The sequence below is a fragment of the Sphaeramia orbicularis genome, chromosome 7 (assembly GCF_902148855.1).
Source record: "Sphaeramia orbicularis chromosome 7, fSphaOr1.1, whole genome shotgun sequence".
NCBI lineage: Eukaryota > Metazoa > Chordata > Actinopteri > Kurtiformes > Apogonidae > Sphaeramia > Sphaeramia orbicularis.
In genome coordinates this window covers 20352209-20373220 of record NC_043963.1, presented here as the reverse complement: position 1 = coordinate 20373220, position 21012 = coordinate 20352209, and the positions used below count along the sequence as shown (strand labels likewise).

At 37.9% G+C, this 21012-nt stretch overlaps 1 protein-coding gene across 1 annotated transcript in view; it reads right to left on the bottom strand.

Moving 5' to 3' along the window:
- Positions 1-19729, bottom strand: part of ubr4 (ubiquitin protein ligase E3 component n-recognin 4) — a 45912-nt gene extending 26183 nt beyond the window's left edge. Inside the window, 37 exon segments of the mRNA XM_030139805.1 lie at positions 148-295; positions 1044-1114; positions 1211-1402; positions 1661-1724; positions 1898-2285; positions 2375-2475; positions 2712-2813; positions 3115-3321; positions 3459-3616; positions 3795-3892; positions 3991-4109; positions 4504-4733; positions 4842-4964; positions 5065-5247; positions 5664-5792; positions 5947-6026; positions 6161-6293; positions 7178-7457; positions 7570-7739; positions 7970-8055; positions 8293-8449; positions 8599-8786; positions 11410-11451; positions 12232-12349; positions 12611-12748; positions 13544-13643; positions 13926-14116; positions 14246-14305; positions 14637-14761; positions 15197-15321; positions 15420-15561; positions 15656-15755; positions 15881-16026; positions 16151-16280; positions 16597-16700; positions 16811-16908; positions 19604-19729. Coding sequence (XP_029995665.1) covers positions 148-295; positions 1044-1114; positions 1211-1402; positions 1661-1724; positions 1898-2285; positions 2375-2475; positions 2712-2813; positions 3115-3321; positions 3459-3616; positions 3795-3892; positions 3991-4109; positions 4504-4733; positions 4842-4964; positions 5065-5247; positions 5664-5792; positions 5947-6026; positions 6161-6293; positions 7178-7457; positions 7570-7739; positions 7970-8055; positions 8293-8449; positions 8599-8786; positions 11410-11451; positions 12232-12349; positions 12611-12748; positions 13544-13643; positions 13926-14116; positions 14246-14305; positions 14637-14761; positions 15197-15321; positions 15420-15561; positions 15656-15755; positions 15881-16026; positions 16151-16280; positions 16597-16700; positions 16811-16908; positions 19604-19728 — 5151 coding nt within the window. The 5' untranslated portion in view covers position 19729.
- Between the last annotated feature and the right edge of the window lie 1283 nt (positions 19730-21012).

Genomic DNA, 21012 nt, shown 5'->3' with positions numbered 1-21012 from the left:
TTTCTCTCTTTTCTGGCCACAGGTGTGGGCTAGCTATAACCCTGACCAAATGAAATGACGGGATGGAAGTCAATGGGGGAATGACTTGCAAGCCAAAGTTACCGCTGTTGTTCTCTTCCCATGATGACCTGAGGTATTCGGTCTCACCTGGCAGCTGCCATCCTCTTTGGCACCGCAGTCACAGAAGAAAGAGCCATATTTGGCATAGGAGATCTCATGGTCTTTGTGACAGACCTTGGCGCACACTGTGCACACACCTACCCCATCCACCATCTTACAGGTGTGACAGTGGTACCTGTGGAATAAAAAGGAGAAGTCCAAGGCTTTGTAAAGCACATCAGTTAGAAATGATATAATGTCATATAAATAAGTAGAATTAATGGATGTGTTTGACAGGGTTAGGCCTTTTTCAATAATAATGCTAATGATTACTAAACATATATTTTCCTCTATTTTTGCACTTTGATTAATAAGCACAGACTCGAAACAACAGCAACAGTGGATATAAAGTGTTTTCTTTATCTTTTTTGTTTTCTTTAAAACGTTATAATTTAACCAGGTTCTGCGGCACCAAATCACCAGCATGTAAAACACCCTGCATCTGCTTTTTTACTTGTGTATAGTAAGATGCTTCAAAAAAAAGAAGGGTCTGAAGATATAGTTGTTGTTTTTTTTAAATGGAACGGGAAATACTGATTTAGAAAACCAGCCATATTAGTCTGGGCAAAGCCTAAAAGTGAAATATGACTTAAGCTCAAAGCTAACCCAAAAAGTTATTGTTTGCAAAAGTACGAGATGTTGCTTTCAGGGCTCCAGTCTAAATAAAAAGAATACTGATGCAGGAATTTTCAATCAGCTCAGTTCAGTATCCATTTGTGTGGTATTTCTATACTAGGTCAGGGTAAAGATCTTCTGGTATTTATATCTGCAGCTTTTTTATTTAAACATCTATTTCCATGACAACGATAGTATTTTGAAAACATCTTGAGGTTGACGGTTTTCATTCAAGGAACCGAGGCAAATCAGGCCATTTCTTTTTTTACCAGTGCTGGTTCATGAACTCCTTTTGGGTAATGGTGAAGGTGCAGAGTTTGTTGCAAAGGGAGTCTTCATCCTATGAAACAATAAGAACAAACTTGGTTTAGTAAAATGTGTAAGAGGAAAAAAAAAGAAGTTCAAGATGAATAATAAAGAAGTGTAAAGATCTCACAGAGTCTTCAGCCTGAGAATCATCCTCTTCTACAGCAAGCTCCTCCACCCAGTCTGAATCCACTTCCATGGCCTTCTCTTCTCCCTCCATCAGTAGAGCTGAAGTTCCTTGGCCACTACTCTGCCTCAAAGCATTCATCACATCTGCCAGGTAGGAGATGATGTGGCACGAGCATTCAAGCATGCTGGCATGCTGGGAAAAAATGAAAAGGTGCACTTTTATTCATATGAACTAGTTGTGTAATGGAACTGAGGTATTGGCTGCGAAGGAATGGATTAAATATGCAATTAAAACTTTGAGATGATGAAACAGGAATTTGTTCATTAGAGATCAAGTTTTCTGCCATGTAAAAAAAAGAATCTTTACAAATTACTGCAAAAAAGAAATTAAAAATAACTTACACACAAAATTAAAAGGAAAATTTTAAAAATTACACAAAAAAAAAATTACCTTTCCTTGGGACAAGTTGGTGCTCACTTTTTCTACCACATTCTTCTGCGTTAAATATTTTTTGCTGCAGAGACAAATAAGACATTATTAAATAAATATTCAGAAATGAAATAACTTTTTTCATCCTGTGGTAATTAAGCTGAGGCTTTTCTAGACTACATTTGATCCTGTCAATGTGGCCCTTGAGCTGAGGTTTAAAATTCTGGTTTTACTTAAAATCAGAACTGTGAGTCTTACCATCTTGTCAGCCAGTCAATAGCAGCTCTGTGCAACTGCAGATGCCCAGCCCCCTGTCCAGCACTGGCTAGAGTGGCCATGATGACCATGAGCTCAGGAAATCCTGTTCCATCTCCATTGGCTAGCATGTCTGTTGCCATAGGAATGAGCGTGCTGAGGAGGACTGTACACACTCCTTCGCCCACCTGGCTGTTGTCACGCACGATGTGAGTGGTGAGCAGCTGAAGGAGCTGCCGGTTTTCCTGCACAATCTCCAGCTGCTCTGAGTCCTTTGGTGGGGTGGTTGTCATGCGTGTTAGCCAGGACTGCAACCGAGAGGGCTCCACACAGGCCAGCTGGGCCAGAGAGCCACACAGACACAACAGACTGGGGTTTGGACTCTTCTCAGCTGTAAATAGCATTTCCATCAGATTAAAACTTTCTCAGCTCATGTTGCATTGTCAAGAATCAAGTCAACAGTATTTAGAGTTGACTTACTGAGTTGGAAAAGCTTGGTGAAGAACTTCAGTACCCTGTTGCAGAATTTTGCTGACAAGTTTTCATTGGCTGTCGCCATCATAATTTGTACCAGCTCACCGCTGAGGGAAAAGGAGTACAGCATAAGTGAGGCATCTACGTTTAATAAATACTTATTTTTTAAGTCTGTATGTAGGCATTACTCAGCGTTATATTGTGTATTATGACACATGTGCATGTGTGTGTGTGTCTTATGCTTTGTGAGTTACCAGTCATATGGGCTTCCCTGACAGGGTGAATAAAGTGCCTGTCTATCTATCAATCTAATTATGCAGCATGTTTAACTGCTTACAATTACCTGAATGAAAAGAACTCTTCCATGGCTTTGCGGACTTGACTACTTTCTAGTTGTTTTTCAAGGTACTGAAGGCATTCCTCAAGGACGGACTCATCCAAACCACTGAAAAAGAAAATAAAAAGAATGTCAGAGCAGTGACACTCAACCCAAAAATACATTTACAGATCATGAATCAACAGGGGAGGAGTAGGTTAAAGTCTGCATTGGGCTGTAGTGTCAGGAAATATATATATATATATATATATATATACACATACATATACATATATACATACATATATATATATACATACACATATATATACACACACACACACACACACACACATATATATATATGAATAATTTCAAGCTAGAAAGGAAATGAGAAATGTCATGTTGGGGTCTGAGTGAGTTGGGGTACCTGTTGGGGTCTGAGTGATTAGCAATGATGTTGTAACACCCTGTCACCAAACGCTCATAGATCCGAGCAAGGAAGGCGTCTGACTCCGATGGTCCGAGGATACGCTCCAGTGATGTGCTGCTGATCTCTGCAACGCTTTCTGTGCTGCTCTCTAACAGGAGGGGCAGCAGTGTGCGGACAACCTGCGATGGATTCAGCTCCTCTGTGCTGTGGAAACCAAAAGCATTTTGTTTTGTTTTTTCTGTTATACATCTACACAGTGTATGTTCAAACAGTATAAGTAACTAATTTATGATACAATGCTGGTAAAAGACTTCAAATTTTTTTGTTACTTAAGTACTTACACAATGAGATCACCAGTGAGGCGAACCAAAGACAGAAGGATGTGTTTCAGAGAAGAGGCCAGAGGCAAAGACTGGCAGCTAAGTGTGCCCAGGTGAGCTGCTTGGATGGCACTGATGTAGCTCTCAGATGGAATGGTATCATTGGCAAATGCATTTCGCTGCAGAGTAAATCACATAAAAACGTTTACTCCCATTTGAAGTGGTATTACTGACAAAAAACACCCACATGAATAAAACATAAAAAAACAAAATTGCATAATCTGAAGTGCCAGACAACTAAAAAAAAGGCTGAAAATGAATAAAGTAAAATTCCAAACACAAACTGAATAAACATACCCATGAGCCAATGTTAGGGAACTCATTGGTGTGAATGCTGTTCCAAGTCTCACAGACTGTCTGTACTGCAGATGGCAAGTTCTGCATAACACTGTGACCTGTTAAGTGACAATTTCAGGTTAAAACATGTGTAGAAAGAGAAATACTGAAGTAATCCTACTGTTTCATAATTTGACCGAGTACTTCGTTTTCATACCGAGCATGTTGGCCTTGCAGCGTGTGGAGCCAATGGAGAGAACTGCAGCATAACCCTGAAGCTTAGCATCTGTCAATTTGTTCTCCCCTTCCTCTGGGATGTTCATTAACAGATAAGACCTGGTAAAGACAATTTTAGTTAAACGTTACAATTAAGACTAAGTTGTCAGCAAAATTGACTATTTTATGCCTGTGACTGATAGGCAATAACCTCTAAGAAGTAAACTCTTAAAGATGAAAACAGGTCAAACTGTCTGCAATCACTTTTCAGATTTAACTGTTGGATTTTATGCACATATAACTCAGATCTTTGCAAACAGAATCATGCCAGTGAAAGAACTAAATGTTAAAAAATAGTATGCTTAGAAGAATACTGCCATCTACTTATTTAAAAAATGACCTGTCATTTCAGGGATAGGACATCAGATTTTTCATATTGGTTTGGTGGACAAACATACTGACAAATGCTCAGTAATGAGCAAAAAACCTACAAAAGAATGATCAGTTTCCTCACCTTGTAAAGGCTGTGTAAACATCAGTGAGCTGTAGTGTGGCAGGCAACAGGTTCTTTGTGATTTCAGAGGACTTGTGAGTGTCTGCTTCAATGGCAACCTTGGACAAATGCTCATCTAGGGACACCTGCACTTTTGAGATCACTGCGTCCAGTGTATAAATAGCTTGTAGAGAGGGCAACTGGTGAAGGGGAAGGATAACACTTGGATCTACACTGGAGAAGGTGGAAATCTGCAAGAAAAAAAATATCAAGTGAACCAAACCGCAACAACAGTAAAATTCAACCCTTTGTTCAGGCAAGAACTGCTAGCTGCTGAGGGGTTATACCATTATTCTTACCTGTCTAGCAATATACTCCTCTGCTAGTTCAACATCATATTTAACAGTGCTGCATTTGGCAGCTGTTATCTCAACCAGAGATGCTGCTTGGTCTGCTTTCATCCCCTGCTTCACCAAGTGTTCCTTCAATGAAAACAGAGATTTTCATACACTGTCATTATCTGAAAAGAACAATTAGTGCATCTTCATGCTAATTCAGTTACAATTCAATAAGTCAACAGACCTTGATCCAGTTAACATAGGTAGATACACGGAGACGTGAGGACCATCGGAGTGTGTGCAGAATGTCGCTCTCACTGGGATCACTGCAGCCAGCTTTAAGCTGCTCCATGTAAGCTTTTGAGGGTGGTAAAACTCCCAGAATCCTCCACAGCACCAGGAAGTAGTACTGGAGGGAGCAGGCCTCCTGTTTAGGGTTACACAGAAAGTAACTTTAGTGACATTTAGGAGTTCATGTAAACCCAGCAGATATTTTTGTCTTTGACATAAAACCTGCCTGAGATAATAAACAAAAATGAGAACTCCTCTAAATGGTACCTAATATTAAAATCCATGTGATATCAAAATACTGTACAAAGTAACACCTGGAGTCTGGAGTTCAGTAATTAAATGTTAGTTCCTGAAGGAAAGTAATCTACGTTAAAGTAGACCTCTCTGCAGTTTTCTGTTGGTAGATAACATATAAAAGTGAACACTTAATTAGATGGTAGCATAAATGATCAGAGACCATGAAAAAACTACAAGTTTCAGGTGTTTACTGTTACAGGTTTGATCTCAATGCTTTACGTAGCTTGTGGTTTTCTGATGTGTTATTTTCCTCACCATGGGAGTAACAGGTTTGTTCTCTTGTCGTCTTGCTGTGTCAAACTGAGAGCCTGCTGCCAGGAGCGAGATGAGCCATGAATATAATTCATCATATTTAACTGCTCCATTGAACAGTTTTGGAAAGACCTAACAGAAAAAAAACAGATGTTTAAGTTAAATGATGAATATCAAAATGCACTGGACATAAAATGTTCCACTTTCCATATCCATTTGAAGACAAATCATATAACTGTATGAAACTGTAGAAAAATAATACATAAAAAGATAAACAAATACGCACCTTGCTGTCTAGTCTGCTGATATCATCTTCAGATGCCTCAGGAGACAGAACGCAGTAGAATTTGGGCTGAACATTCGAATCTAAAAGAAAACATATTTTTCATGTATTTTTAGCTGTAACTGCAAATAAATGTGAAAAGCATCTTTATGAAATGCGCAGAAAATAAACATTAAATGCAATGCTCCAAAGTGTACAGTTCTACCACCTTTCTTACCTGCTGAACAGTGTTTGGCCCAGTTTTCTTCGACCTCTTTGAAGCCATAGTAAAGGGGCAGACTGCTGCGTTTGCCACCTTCCTGAGCAGAGCTTGGCCCGGTTGATGGTGGGGTGAGAAGATTGTACTGCACCTACAAAGGATATGGATAGAAGACATTAGGTCACAGGTGTCAAACATCCCCGGGGGCCAAAACCAGCCCACCAGAGGCTCCAATGCGGCCTGTGGGATGAATTTGTGAAATGCAAAAACTACACTGAAGATATTAACAATCAAGGATGTTTGAATCATTTTAGGTCAATTCAATCTAGAGTGGATCAGACCAGTAAAATACTATCATAATAAACTATAAATAATGAAAAGCTCAATTTTTTTCTCTTTGTTTTGGTGTAAAAAAATTAGTAAAATTACACAAAAATGTTAACAAATACAGACTAGCCTTTTACAAAAAATGTGAATAACCTGAATAAATACAAACAACCTGAAATGTCTTAAGAGAAGTATGTGGAACTTTAACAATTTTCTGCCTGTTACTAAATGTTTTGTGTATTTGTAGATCCACTGTGATCTGTAAGTTGTGAGACATATGTATAAATGACAAACTAAGGCATAATATTGTTAAAATTGCACTTATTTTTCTTCAGAATTTTCAGATTGTTCATATTTGTTTATGTTCAAGTACAGTTCATAGGTGTAAATACTTTCATTATGAATTTTACTTTTTTCACCCAAAAAACATCGAAAAAAACTTTGGAGTTGACATTATTTATAAATTCTTATCCTATTGTTTATATTATTTTACTGGTGCGGTCCACTTTATATCATATTAGGCAGCATGTGGCCCTTGAACAAAAATGAGTTTGACACCCCTGCGTTAGATATATCTGTATGTCATTTTTCAACACCACACAAAGGTAGCACTCATTCAGCGACACACTTTTCTAATAATTATCAGTGTGGAATGTCACTTGGTCAGTTGGAATCTATAGTTAGAGGTTCATAGAGTATGAAAATGACCTGTTCAAAAAGGTACAAGGGAGCCTTGGAGTAATGCCGTAGCAGGTAGTCAAAAACCAGCAACAGTCGAGCCAGGTTGAGGGGCACTGCCTTGAGCTGGGAGTCTCTGCTCTGTGCCACTTCAGTGATGGCCTGGGTAACCAGAGTGAGGACTGTTCGTCGCCCGCGCTCTGAGAGATTGTGGAACAGCAGCAGCAGAAGCTGGAGGTGCTCCACATTTAGATCATCTTCTCCATGAACAGAACCCTGGAGGGTGTGCTGCTTTAAGGTTCCCAAAAACCTATGTGAGAATGTGATAGATCATTGAGAAAAAACAACTGGGAAATCAATACCCAAGGAGGTGTAGTTACATTACATATGACAGACAGACAAAAATGAAAGACTTGCCGTACCTTTCCCAAACCTTCATACACTCAGGCACATCTGGGTCTCCTTGTACACTGGCTTTATGTTGCCAAATGAGGAGAAGTCGAGACAGGACTGACAATGACTGAGGGTGAATGTACAGAGGCCAAGGACCCTCTGAAAAGGGAGCAACACCTAACTGCTGCAGAAGGGTGCTCTGGAAATGACAAAAGAAAAACATTAGTGAAATTACAAAAGAGGAAATAAGCTGATTGTTACATATTTATACATTACATTTGATAAATTAAAAAGTTTAGAATACAAAAGAATGTTAACAATGACATATGCATTTCCTCATGGTCTTGGGGTAATGAACTGAAACAATTCTGTACTCCAAATAATTTGCCATTTCCTTTTGGTGCACTACATTAAGTAAATGAAATTTACCTGCAGTGCTGGAGATGGAAGATCAGATGTGACTAATGTGTGGTTGAAGTGATACAGAGCCAAAGAAAACACTTCATCTGAGGAGCCTGAGGGAAAAAACACACAAATTATCCTTGAGGAATTTACAATCTGCTAAAGACAGAAATTTACACACTGAGATTTTGTGTCAAGTCTATGTCTAGGTGTTTTGTTTTACTAAATCCTGTGTCAAATAAAATACAAATTTTAAGAAACAAAATTAGGTGTGTATGTTGACATAAATCCTACCAAATAAAACAAGAGTAATTTTATACATTTTAAAGAAAAATATAAGTTTTTTTCACCTTTGACATCTTTGTCCACATCCTTAATGATGCTGGCCAGTGTGGCCATGTGCTGCTCTGTAAGAGACACACTCAGGTAGTTGCGGATGAAGTTGTTCCTCGACTTGAGCATTGAAGTGGTGATGAAGTTCAGAATGCTGGAGGCTAAACTGAGAAACTATAATAAGAAAAAAACAATTATGAGCATGTGGTGGAGGGGTTTAAAAAGACACATTATTATTTAGAAATACAGATATTATGAGAGGAATTTTATGTTTAAGAAAATCCATGAATTTGTTTTACAGTAAAGTCAAAACAAGACTTCACCAGCTCTGGGTCTTTGCGTCCCGCTAAAATGTTGCCATTTTCGCTTGGATTCTGTTTGCTTGGGCTCTTCAGTCTTGGAGAGGTCTCCAGGGGTGGGGGTGGTGGAGGGGGTGGGGGAGCCACTTTGTCCTTTGACGGAGAAATAGTCTCTTCAAACCAGAGCCCCAAGATGGGTTCGCTGTCATCATCTGCAGAAAAAACATAACCAATTTATATGAATTTCTTAGAGTGGAAGTCAGTTTTGTGCCAAGATACTAGATATTTTTGGAGTGGTGGTGGTGTCATCAAAAGCCAAAATGTCAAAGCTTCAAAGTACTTCATAACACCTACAACACTGTGAAGGCGGTGGACGAAAGTCAAAGACTGCAGTAAGTGAACATGTACTAACATTCTGATGGTGAATATCCACTTAAAGAAGGTAACTGATTATTTTTCCTGAGAATAACTTTCAGAGGACATCCACTTGACACTGTCATCACTGAAAAGATGTACAACATTTATTTCCTTTGTTTGCTAAAATATACAGTATTTTTTGCCATCAAAACGTTACTACAATTACACTGACACATATTACGCTCAAATGTCACAGTAGTTGCTTTTCAAAGCCAAGTTCTGTAAACTTGTAGCCTTGACCTTTCCAAATCAGATTCAAAAGCTTCTAAATTCAGTTTTGCGTGTTACAAATGATACAACTGCTGTGAGAAAACAGCTTTGAAAAAAAGGGGATTAAGGTCCTCCTCAGACTTTGTTTCATCTCATGGATTTGGTGAAAGGAGTTATAGGGTAAGTTACGCAAGTTTCTTGCAATACACATAATTTGAAGAGTACAATTCCTGAGAGGCTGATGAAACATATAATATATATTTTTATCCAAAAATGAAAGGAATTTACAAAGCATTTAATCACATGTATTCATAGCTGCCTTTGTTTGTGTTCTTGTGCATGCAACTGACAGCTATGAGGCCAAGTTCACACCTCGTGCAATAAATGTTACTTACAAATAGAAGCTTATCAGCTAATGTAGAAAAATTAGTACTGTGTTAATGTTTTGCAGAAAGCACTGCAACAATGAACACGTCAAAGGCAGTGGGTTTTAATTAACGCACTAGCAACATGCATCAGCTACATGTGCATTTCTGTTCTTAAAAAAATTAAATACGAATTTGTTTGTGGAAACCTAAGTACTTCATTTAATTACACAGAACACTGTATTGTTAATAACATTATTTTACCAACCATGTATTTAGGGTCAAAGTGTTAAAAAGTACAGGCTGCAATGACTTTTTAAAAGTCAAAAACAACATTCTCATAGGGTTTCCCTTAATCAGCAATATCAATGTCTAACATCAGGACTACACAAAGATATTGGAAATGTTCATATACACTTCTGTTTCTGAAATATTCTCCTTTTTACAAGATATGAAGACATTCAGCGGTAAAGGGTTTAAGATTCTGCATCAGATATAATTTCATGCTCTAGTCTGTAAACATAATTATAAGATCTAAATCACTAAAAGGCAGCAATGAATCAATTTCCAGTGTATACAGCAGTAAGCAACCTCGAGGTACCCACCACTTTCTGGCTACAACCTCCACAACAGAGGATTTATGCAATTTTTGTCTCAAGGAGCACTCACTAGTACCAAAGCTCTAGTGAGACCAGAATGCTTAGGGACTGGGACCTGAACCAGTTCTGTGAATAGTACTAGAATCCTCCTATATCTAGTTTACATCACTCCACCTCGTGCACAATTCCAACAGAACATACACTTCAAAAGGATAGGTTTTAAGTGTTTTTGACCCTCTTTCACCTGACAAAACCCCACATCCTTATATGTAAAGTATCTTTGTGATTACTGCGCCAAAAGACTACATTTTTTCCCTTCAAAAAAATAATTCAGTATAATTTTAGGTACATTATTTTATCATCACACCTCAAAAGCATCTCAATGTAGACCTAGACAGCTGAGGTATCTGACATCATGAATCTTATTAATACATCATTTAAGTTTTAACGAATATCACTTTAAGTTGATATTCACATTTGCATGCAACATACAAAAATCATAACTTTTCAGGTGACAGCGGGACACAGTGTGTTCAAGCCCAAGTTTACAAGCACAACTTTTTGGTGTTCAAGAATAATACCACTGTTTTGACATGGGTTGATTCACGCGTCAGTCTTTAACAATAGGTCATCTGGTAATATTAGGGCATAATGTCAGTTAAATCCTAATATTCTCACCTGTGACCAAGACACTAAGCCTTTTGCGTCTTAAAATCAAATGGCAAAAAGGACAAAGAACCTTTTACTAGAAACAAGATTAGGTTTTAAAATGTGACAGAAAGAGTGATGGTGGTTTATCTCAAAGCAAGTCAAACAAAACAGTAAGACAATAGTGTTTTAACTAACCCAACAAGGCTTATTTCCAATACTACAAGGGGCAAAAGGATGATATTTTAGAAAGTATAAATGAGATTGCTACATTTTAGTTTATCAGCTATGATCTGCAATGATCTTTAAACAAAATAATGAAAACCCACATGTCAACACCACTGGTATTATCCTCAAAACTACACAGAGCCATACATGAATCTCTTTGGCAAAACATGACATAGCTGATATCAATGAAAACACTGCACCTTTGTGTTGGAGGATGTTTTGCCAAAGTCTCCTCATGTTTGGCTCAGTTGTCTAAGCTATTAGGGCCGCAGCTCAGAGCCTACATTGTGAGACATACAATAACAAAATGAATCTAAGACAGTGAAGTGGACACCAAGTCTTTGACCTGAGGACAGAAATCAGCTGACCTGAGACACAAGCTGCACTTGTCTTCTCCTGTCTTCTCTCTGCTGAAATAGTAGAGACTGTCAACTACACTGTCATTGAGTGATGAAGGGACAGAAAGTTCAATGACATTACTGTGTGCATGTGTTTGTGTTTACCCTTCTCACCGCTGCCACAACCTGACTGACACATCCACTGACAGCACACCTGTTTCATTGCACCTCTGATACAGCTCAGCACTGACACTAGCTCAGACATGGAACACAAGCATGACTGCTTTCCAAACCTGAAACACGTCTCAGGAATGCCTTCAAAGGGACTACACAAAACGCCTGGAATATTGGCTTGTTGGTCAGTACACCCATTAAGTGATGACCACCTACACTAAGCATCTCATCACATATTTAGTTTGATGGAACCCTACTTTTGTTTGATCTTCCATGCGCAGCAGTTTTTATACTCAATATATAGTTTGTTCTTAATTCATCCTTCAACATATTTAATACCTGCAGGACTGAATACTAGTTAAAACAAACAGGTGGCTGTGTTTTTCAGGTACCAAATTGTCAAGCTCTGTGGTATTTTTTTTTCTTTTATCAAAAATGTTTTACTCTCTAAAATGGATTTTCTGTATTATCAAAGATGCATAGAGTAATGCGAGCACTGATTGGTTTGACATCCTCTGGGCTTAAATTAAACATTCTGTTGGGGAGGCAGCCTTTACTTGTTTTGTAAACCAAGAACTGCCATGAGAATGCAAACTGTAGCACTGTGGAATGAACTTTCACATTTAGAGACTTACTGTAGTGCTTGTGTAATCGCTCAAATCTAGAATGATAAAATACCTTGGCTACTGTCCTCCTCTGTGCTGCTGAAATCATCCTCATAGTAGGTGTTTGAGTCTGTGGAAGCACTGGCATCACTGCTGACTGAGCCTTTCCTTTGCCGTTGAAGAACACAAGCCTAGAGGGAGCAAAAAAAGCAGCCACTTTACATTCTCTTCAATCAGTCAACTGTGTTAACATTAACTGTATTTAGAAGATGAATAAGTAAAGAGGAAATACATTTCATACATTCATTGACTGCCAGATACTCTTCTGTCAAACATTGCTTTGTTTCCAAAATGTGCAAGTAGTACAACAAAAGGCAGCTCAGAGTGTAACTACCCTAAACACATAAATTTGCCACGGTTAAATGAACTTATGTGAATTTAACTGACTGTACCTTTTTATAGGAAGTGGAGAGTAGTGTGAACAGCAGATTTGTCAGGGGCACAGAATCAATGAGCCTTTGAACTCTCTGGATGGAAGTGCTCTGGGCCATGATGTTGAGTTCAGCTGGTGGACCATCACTTGCCCAACCCTGCAAGTAAGAACATCAACACATACAAGAACAGAAGTTAAGGCTTGTAATTGCTCCTAAAGTGCAGTGGAATTATGAAAGTGGAATATAACAATGGTTGCTAATTTGCAGTTTACGCAGGTTTCGTCAAGCTAAATTTAAGATTCTAAGTTAATGTCATCATGAAGGCAATATAAAAAAACAAATTCCCATTGCATTTATTATTTACCACCTCAATAAATGCACTAAAGCCTTTTCTATCGTAAGGGCTTCAAAGCACTAAATTCAATAGGATTTGTTAAAGCTGTCAAACTCATAATTGAGACATTTAACAACTAAAATTCAGATTATAGAACTTGAGAAATCTGTGAAAATCCTGTAAATGATGTACTATTCTGCAGTGGATGTGCATATACAGAGTAGAGAAATATTTCTTGACTTTATTACACTTTCTCATTTGCTTCCATCAGGTCTGTGCCGTGGTAACATGGACTATATGGTGTGATGCAGAGGTTTATGTTATGTATACATATACACTGGAGGTGTGTCAGATGTGGAGTTGCTGTGACTGCTCTGCTCTTGCCATCTCTTCCTCCATCTGTCCTGCTCACCAACCATTCTTTTCTGTCTCCTTTACCTCTTTTCTCTCTAGTACATTTCAGTCATGCCCCTTTCCCCCCACACTTGTGTCTCTTTTCATTTATTTTCTTATGTTTTTAAGTGGCAACATTAGTAAAAATACAACACTTTCATTGGGCATCTTTTAACTTCCAAGTATTTATTTTTGTTTTCTGAATGGTTTGTTGCTTTATTTACCCGATGTAGGGCCTCAACTTGCAGGTCCTGGAAAAGCGAAGTCAAAAGTTTGATCGCGTGGTTGGCCAGGATAACGGACAAAACTCCAAACCCTTGGTGTCTAGAGTAAAACCAACAAACACAAAAAAGTATTAAAATGTAACAATAAAATAAACACTGAATGCTACAAAAATACAATAAATATATAATATGCTTGTAAACTCGGTAAGACTTTCTGCCTAGTGATGGTTAAATGTAGGCGCTCCTTCAGAACTGGCCTTCTTACCAATATCTCAAAAATTCAGTGATATAACTGCAGTAATCCTGCCCACTCATGCACTACCAATGAAGCCAAAACTGATCATACACTACAATCTTTATGTTCTATCACATATCCATTTACCCTTTTCCAGGACCAAGTTTAGGCGATCCTGCACCATCCTTTGTGCGAGCAGCGATATCGCGAACGCGCAGGGCAGCCAGAGGATCCTTCTCCTTTCCCTTATCTGCCAGAGCAGTAGGGCTCAGGTTAAGAATCAGGTACAGGCTATTTAAGAGGCACCAGGCTCCAAGCAGCTGGAAATTCTGATAATGCTGTGGAGCAAACACAAGAATGACCAGTAAACAAGGTTATTTTGAAAGCATTTGACAATAGCAATATTCATAACTTCATAAACAGTTAATGTAACTTGTAAAATCAGTCATAGTCAGTTAAATACACACCTCTCCTCCAGCTCTGCGGGAGTTGCTGATGGCTTGACCAATCATTTCGTAGATCTCCAACTGTTAAAGCATAGATTTTGCAAGTTGCACCATTGTAAATTTATGATCTTATTTTATGTTCAGGAATTATGTTTTACAGTTTTACAACCATGTATCATTATAAAGAACCAAGAGGCGAGAAAGAAATATAAAAATATTAAAACCATGAACCAAAATAAAACAAACATGAATTTGCCATGAGATTATGCCACTTAATACTCAATAGAAAATAGATTTGAAAAAAAAAGTCAGATATTTAACAGGTAAATAAGTTTCAATGTAGCACCAGAGTTTATCTCAAAGGTAATGTGCTTTTTGTATATATTTCTATATATATATATATAATACTTACGCATTTCTGCACAATTGTGGCTGCGTCATTTTCATAGTCCTCCTCTTTAGTCCCAGTGGAGGCAGAGCGTAGCTGCAAACCACTCCCTACCTGCAGAATGGCCATGCATGTGGCCACACTCACACCTACACATTCAAACAACAATCATCAATCAATTGTTGCATGATTTAAAGAAGTATTTGTTATTGGCATCTACCATGTGAACATTACATTTTGTATCTTCATTACTTATAGTCTAGAAATTATTTTTCCGTGTATAACTTAAAATTTCAAATCGACGGTGCTTCATCTTCACTTTTGCAGGACTAATGTTAAAGGTTTACTGTGAGATCAGTGTTACTTTATTGGAACAACAAAAATATTTAAATGAATATTAATAACCAAACACACTCTAGTACAACCAAAGGGAACACTTTAAAGTACATGAAAAAAGTTTCTAGTCGTGCTAAAGTTGTTAAGGTGAATGCATTCTTTCAAAGGTGTGATCCAATTCCATTCTGTCATTTTACAGCATCATGACATTCTGTATTTATCTCAAATATAATTATTAAAGTACCTACCAGCATAGAGACAGCTCAGAGCCAGTACAGTCATATCCAGTAACCTCCCTGGTGTCAAAGGCTCCAGAACAGGTAGGGAGAGTGTGTCCAATGCCATTGTTACATCTATCACCAGTGAATGAAATCTGGACATGGATGTGAGGCATGCAAATTTATTATTTTTCTGCATATAGATAAATTCAGCCAAATAATGATAAATGAGTAAATATTGTAAAATACTTACCCATTGCGGACAGCAGTGGCATCGGCCACAGTTGCAGGCATGATAAAGAAAGAATTGGCTGATACAGCATCTTGGAAACGATTGATGTAGCGTAGAAAGTAGGGCAGGTTGAGGCACACTCGTAGCAACTTCTCAGACCCACCTGGAAAGACAAAAAAGGGGGAAAAATGAAATGACAAAGAAGTGGCTATTAGTCTTGGTCTGGAATGCCCTACAACAAAGGAAGAACTACTCACCAAGTTCCTGTAAGCTTGACACATTCTGAGATACAAAGGCATTTTTCATTTTGGCCTGAAGAGCCTGATCTGTTGTTTGGTCATCGCAATCACTCTCAGCCTGTAAAAGGAAATGATTTTTTAAAACACAACAAATCAAAATCATCATTACTCAAAGGAACATGTAGCTTCATCTGTGACAAATGCAATTATAGATATTAATTTATATTCAAGAATAATACTCGCCTGCATGTGCGTTGCTGACGGGGAGGCTAAGATGGTGGTAAGGTCAGGGTTGAAAACTGAAGTCAGCTGATTAAAGAAGTTCATCTGCACTTCCTTTTGTCGAAGCTCTGGGTTCACAGCACTGGGTAATTCCTTCTGATCTTCCACTATTACACAGGAGAAGAAAACACCGTTGACTTTCCTTTTAAGAATAGATTACTCATTTAACTACAAGTAGGTCTGTGAAATAGAGTTAAGTATTAAGTTTGATCAGTCTCTTGAGGCACTTACCATCTGAAAGGGTCTTGATGGTTTGAGGCAACTTGGCAGACTTCATCATAGCAGTGAAAGTAATGATTTCTGTGCGATCTAGTCTGCTGCAACCAGTGCAAAGTCCTTTTATTAGAAGAATCAGATGTTTCTGAGGAAGACAAAACAGTTTTTCTTTTTTTAATTCAAGTAGGATTTCTGTAATGACACATTTTATAACTGAACAAAGAAAACTACCCAGCATCACAGTAACTTAACATCTAGTTGACTAACCACAATAAAGAAAACTCTGTCTGAAATTAAATACAGCACATACAATTGAACACAAATAATTGATAACGGCTAGATAAAGTTCCCAAACAAGACCAATACGATGCAGTTTTCTCTGTGCTTTCACTCCATACAACTAGCCCCAAAATGCTGAGATGAATGCATTACAATTCTGTCCTGCAGTTTGTTTCTCTTACCTGTGACACTGCACATGCCTCATCTGGATTCTCCAGCCGCAACAATGAAAACTCAATCAATACCTTGCATGCTGCAGCAACCGACAGCAACTGATTTCTCGGTACTAGAGAGACAGAGTAAAAATTAATCAGATGCTGGAAGATTCAGTGTAACAATAACATTCATAAATTCATGCAAAATTATAATAGAGAGGAGGAAAAGTGAAATACATACTTTGTCCACATACTGTGGTGATGTAATGTGCGGAGAGAGCCACAAATGACGAGTAGAAAGGCTCATACTGTTTGTCATGGTGAAGAATGTCTGATTCACTGCAAATGACAAGTAGAATGTCTTATTTAACATGGACTTTCTGAAAAGAGTTGAGAAAGCCGCTACAGACAGATATAACATGTCATTTCTTTTTTACTTTCTTTAAAAAACAAAAATGATGAAAACTGATGTGTACACATCTACTGTAGCTTAGGCTATGTCCTATTAATGGAAAATAAATGCATCTATCACCTAAATAAAAGAGATAACCTCATCTGCCTTTCACAGCCTTTATGCTAGTCAGTTCCTTCAAACACTACGCTTTAGCTGTGTTTTCATGTGAGGAGGCCAATGGGAAAACCAGTTTGTGTCAATTATGCAGTCAACCCTTCTTTTCCCTAAAAGCACTGAAAAACCGACCTAAAAACAACATTCAACTGATCAACTTTGAAACAATGTTCTAAAAGATCCTAACAGAACTGGCACAAAACTGAAATCCCCATTTGTCACTGAGTTCAGATCACATTCTTGGAGACAGAAAGTAGGCAAGTATTGGCCTATGTGGCTTATGTGCTCACAGCAAAAGCTCTTTAAAGGGATGTTAAACCTGTTTATCCAATATCTATACTCTACAAGTCACTTTTTCTTCCAGTATCTGAGTTCTCAAGGGGACATACACCACTTCAAAAAACCAAGACGGCTATTCAAGACGACACAGTGACTATGTTTACATGAACAAAACTTTTCATTTTTTGTCTATACTCTGAAAAATTTAATATTCCTCATAAACTGCATAATCCAGTTAATGAAAACAAATATCCCATTATTAATCTAATTTACATGCAACTCCATTTTAACAAACTGGCATTTTTTAAGTTTTCTTCCAGCAGTAAACTTGCTCCATGATGCAAACACAGCCTCCTCCTTTCATATTTTCAACCAACTTGTTGAAAACGTTGGCACTGCAATATTTCGGCATATCCAAAACATGTTGACGTTCAAGTCTTGCATGTTTGAATGTAGGTGTGTTTCTCCTTCTGAACAGAAAGTTGGGCTTTTCTCTTGAACATTGCTTGCTTTACAAACTGTTGGCTACTTTGTATGCAATGCATGGTGTTAACCAGAACCAGAATAACACACATATTATGCAATATTAAGTATGTTTTGAAGGTCCATAAACACAAAATGCTGCAACTCAGGTTGCACAAACATACAGTGCAATGTTATAGAATTTCCACTGTGACAAAACTGTCACGAGTCTGCTTACCAACCTAAGTGTAGCTCAACTGTGTCCAGATATTCTCTAACAAATACAATACACTTACTGCATGATTCCTCATGTAAAGCTTTTGCAGTAACTCTTTTTAATTTCTGAAGCGTTAACCTGTCAGTTAATACAAACATTTGCACAATAATTTTAATATCTCATGTACTCTATTTATATTGCAAGGTGATCAATGGGCATGTTTAGCTTATTTTAGTAAAACACATGCATGCGCACTATCTCTACCTTTAATATTAAAAAGGCAATTGATATTTCCTAAAACTTATTAAACGTGTTTCCTATAAGGGTTGTATAAACTCCTCAAAACCTAAGTGGCTGAACATTTCCTTGAAAATAAAACGGTAGACAACCCGAACAGTTGCGTTAAACACTGCAGGATGCCAATTACCCCGGAAAACGAAACCGATCAACATTGAAAGCAGCTCCTCACTTGATGCCCAGGAGGATCACACGGTGTCATCGCTGTTTGAGGGCAGTGTCAGGTGACAACCAGGGCATTCTACTGGTTCTGACATGACGAGAAATTCACTCCACGGCGATCGTCGACATAGGCGGGTGTGCGTGGAAGAAATGTTTTTACCAGAAATGTCATAAATAGGTCGCCGAAATAAGGAAGCTTCGCTATATCAATAGTTCTTACTGATCATTTAAATATTATTATTATATGGCGGTCACATTTTCAGTACAGTTCTAGTGTAGATGTTAAAACTAATCGCCTTACTAGATATTAGTTCATTCACTAATAGCAGTAACATTACATTAACACCCATCACTACAGCATCCAAAAATGAGTAGAAGAGTACAGGGTCTCCGCCTACTTTTAGCCAACCACCAGCATACGGCAGATAATGTTAACCTGTACACCTACGTTTACACACAGTAAATGCGTTAACAGTCTCTTGTCATGTCAGGAGTGCCACATATACGATACGATTAACATCTAACTGGGTGTAATTTGGTGAAACTTAGCTGACGTAGTCAAATATCACTGTGGCTGAGCCATCTGAATGTTACGTTATCAAGTCCGTTTGGAAGGCCCATTACTTAGCCTACTGGCTAATGTTTGTGTTAGCTAGCTAATGATGAAGCAAAATTTCTAAACGTTATACTATGACATCCATGAACTTTTGCACAGCTGTAAATTAATGGTCAATGTCCCTCGATCTTTTGTTGTATATTGTTCAAAGAAAATTGTCAAATGCAAGAGAAAGCGAGCTTAATAGCATTTAAAGTAAGTTGGCTAACATTAGCATATTAGCCAACGTCTGCAAACTGACTCGATGCCAGTGCAAGTTAAGCTCAAATAGCCTGCTAGCCGCTAGCGTTAGCTGAGCTACCCCGGGTAACATTTCCTATCTAACTTGCCTAACAAGCTAAGTTAGCAAGTTAGCCAGCCAGCTGACTCCAGGGTGGATACAGCCTTTACTGGGCAACGAAACACTAAAATTAATTGACATTTGACCGGTTACCTGTTTATTATAGACCCAATAAGCTGAGGTAGCTCTTTCGTCTCAAAAGCGGTGTACGAAGCTGATAAAAGCGGCCGCACTGCCGCTGTCCATTCGTGTTCCCCATCTCCTCCGCTCGACGCCATCTTGAAATCCCATAGAGAAAAATTAGCTAGTGGAAGAAGAGCCTGTGACAGTCAACCACAGGGGGCGCTCGCACTCTTACAACTGTCAGACATACCGTTTTTCTTAAAAATATACGTTTATGGAGTCAAACTTTTCATTTGTTTAGTATTTTATGCATTAACATTATTAGTAACGCGCCCCGTTCATCATCTGCAAGTTAATTCATGCTAGTTAGACCTGACAGTTCCTTTGTCCCAAGTGCACACATAGCCTGTATATAAGACTGTATATAAAGGGTCTATATCTGGACCATATAGTTTTAAAAATGTAATTTGTGACCACCAGTAAGCTGATATAATGAACTACATTGGCCTAATAAAATCACTTGTTCATCTATTTATTCCCTACCCAAAAAGTTAATTTTGAAAGAAAAAAAAAATGCAGTTAATTTCATCCAAATAAAATAAACTGTCCTATTCTCAGTTACTAAATCATTCAACATCAACATCATTAAAGGATAAATATGTTTTCGCTCTGCAATATGACTTGATATAGTTTAGGTTTTTACTATCCATGCTTTACTGTGTCTTGAATGTCAATCGACTGGCAGCTGTTATTTGGTCAGATACTATTATTCCATGTATAGATGATTTTGTGTGATTGTGTACCTCAGGAAGACTGTGAATACAGGCAAAACTAATGGCAGTCCAAATAAATAAACATGTTTTATTGTATTTTATATTTCCCAACATGCTATTTATCTGAATTCCAATGATACAGATTAGATTAAATAAAACTACAATTTGTGTATTATCGTGAGGGTCCAAGCACCTGAATGGGAATCATAAGGATTATCGTGTAATCCTCCTATTTGCCATTTTCTTAATTTTCTTAATTGCCGTTTCAGCTCACCACAGTTATGTCAACCCAATTTATGGCCAAATATGAAGTCTATTGGTATACATCTCTGAAAATGTACATAATCAGTTAGCACTCTGGCATTGTATCTGCCCCTCCAAAAGTAATGATTATTTACATTATACAGTCTCAATGTACTGTGTGACACTACTTGTTTAAAATAGACATATCAGATCTCTTAAATTTGTTCCTACTATTTTAGACATGCAATTTTTATCCTGATTGTTTAGTTGTTTGTTAACTAATACATTTTTTAATGTCTGTGAAATTCCATTAGATTAGAAAGCAAGATGATGCTGCAACAGAGTGCCCCTTCATTTCTGTCTCTGGAAAAACAAACAGCACCTGAGGGAAATTATTTGTAGATTTGGGCAGGTGTGGAGATT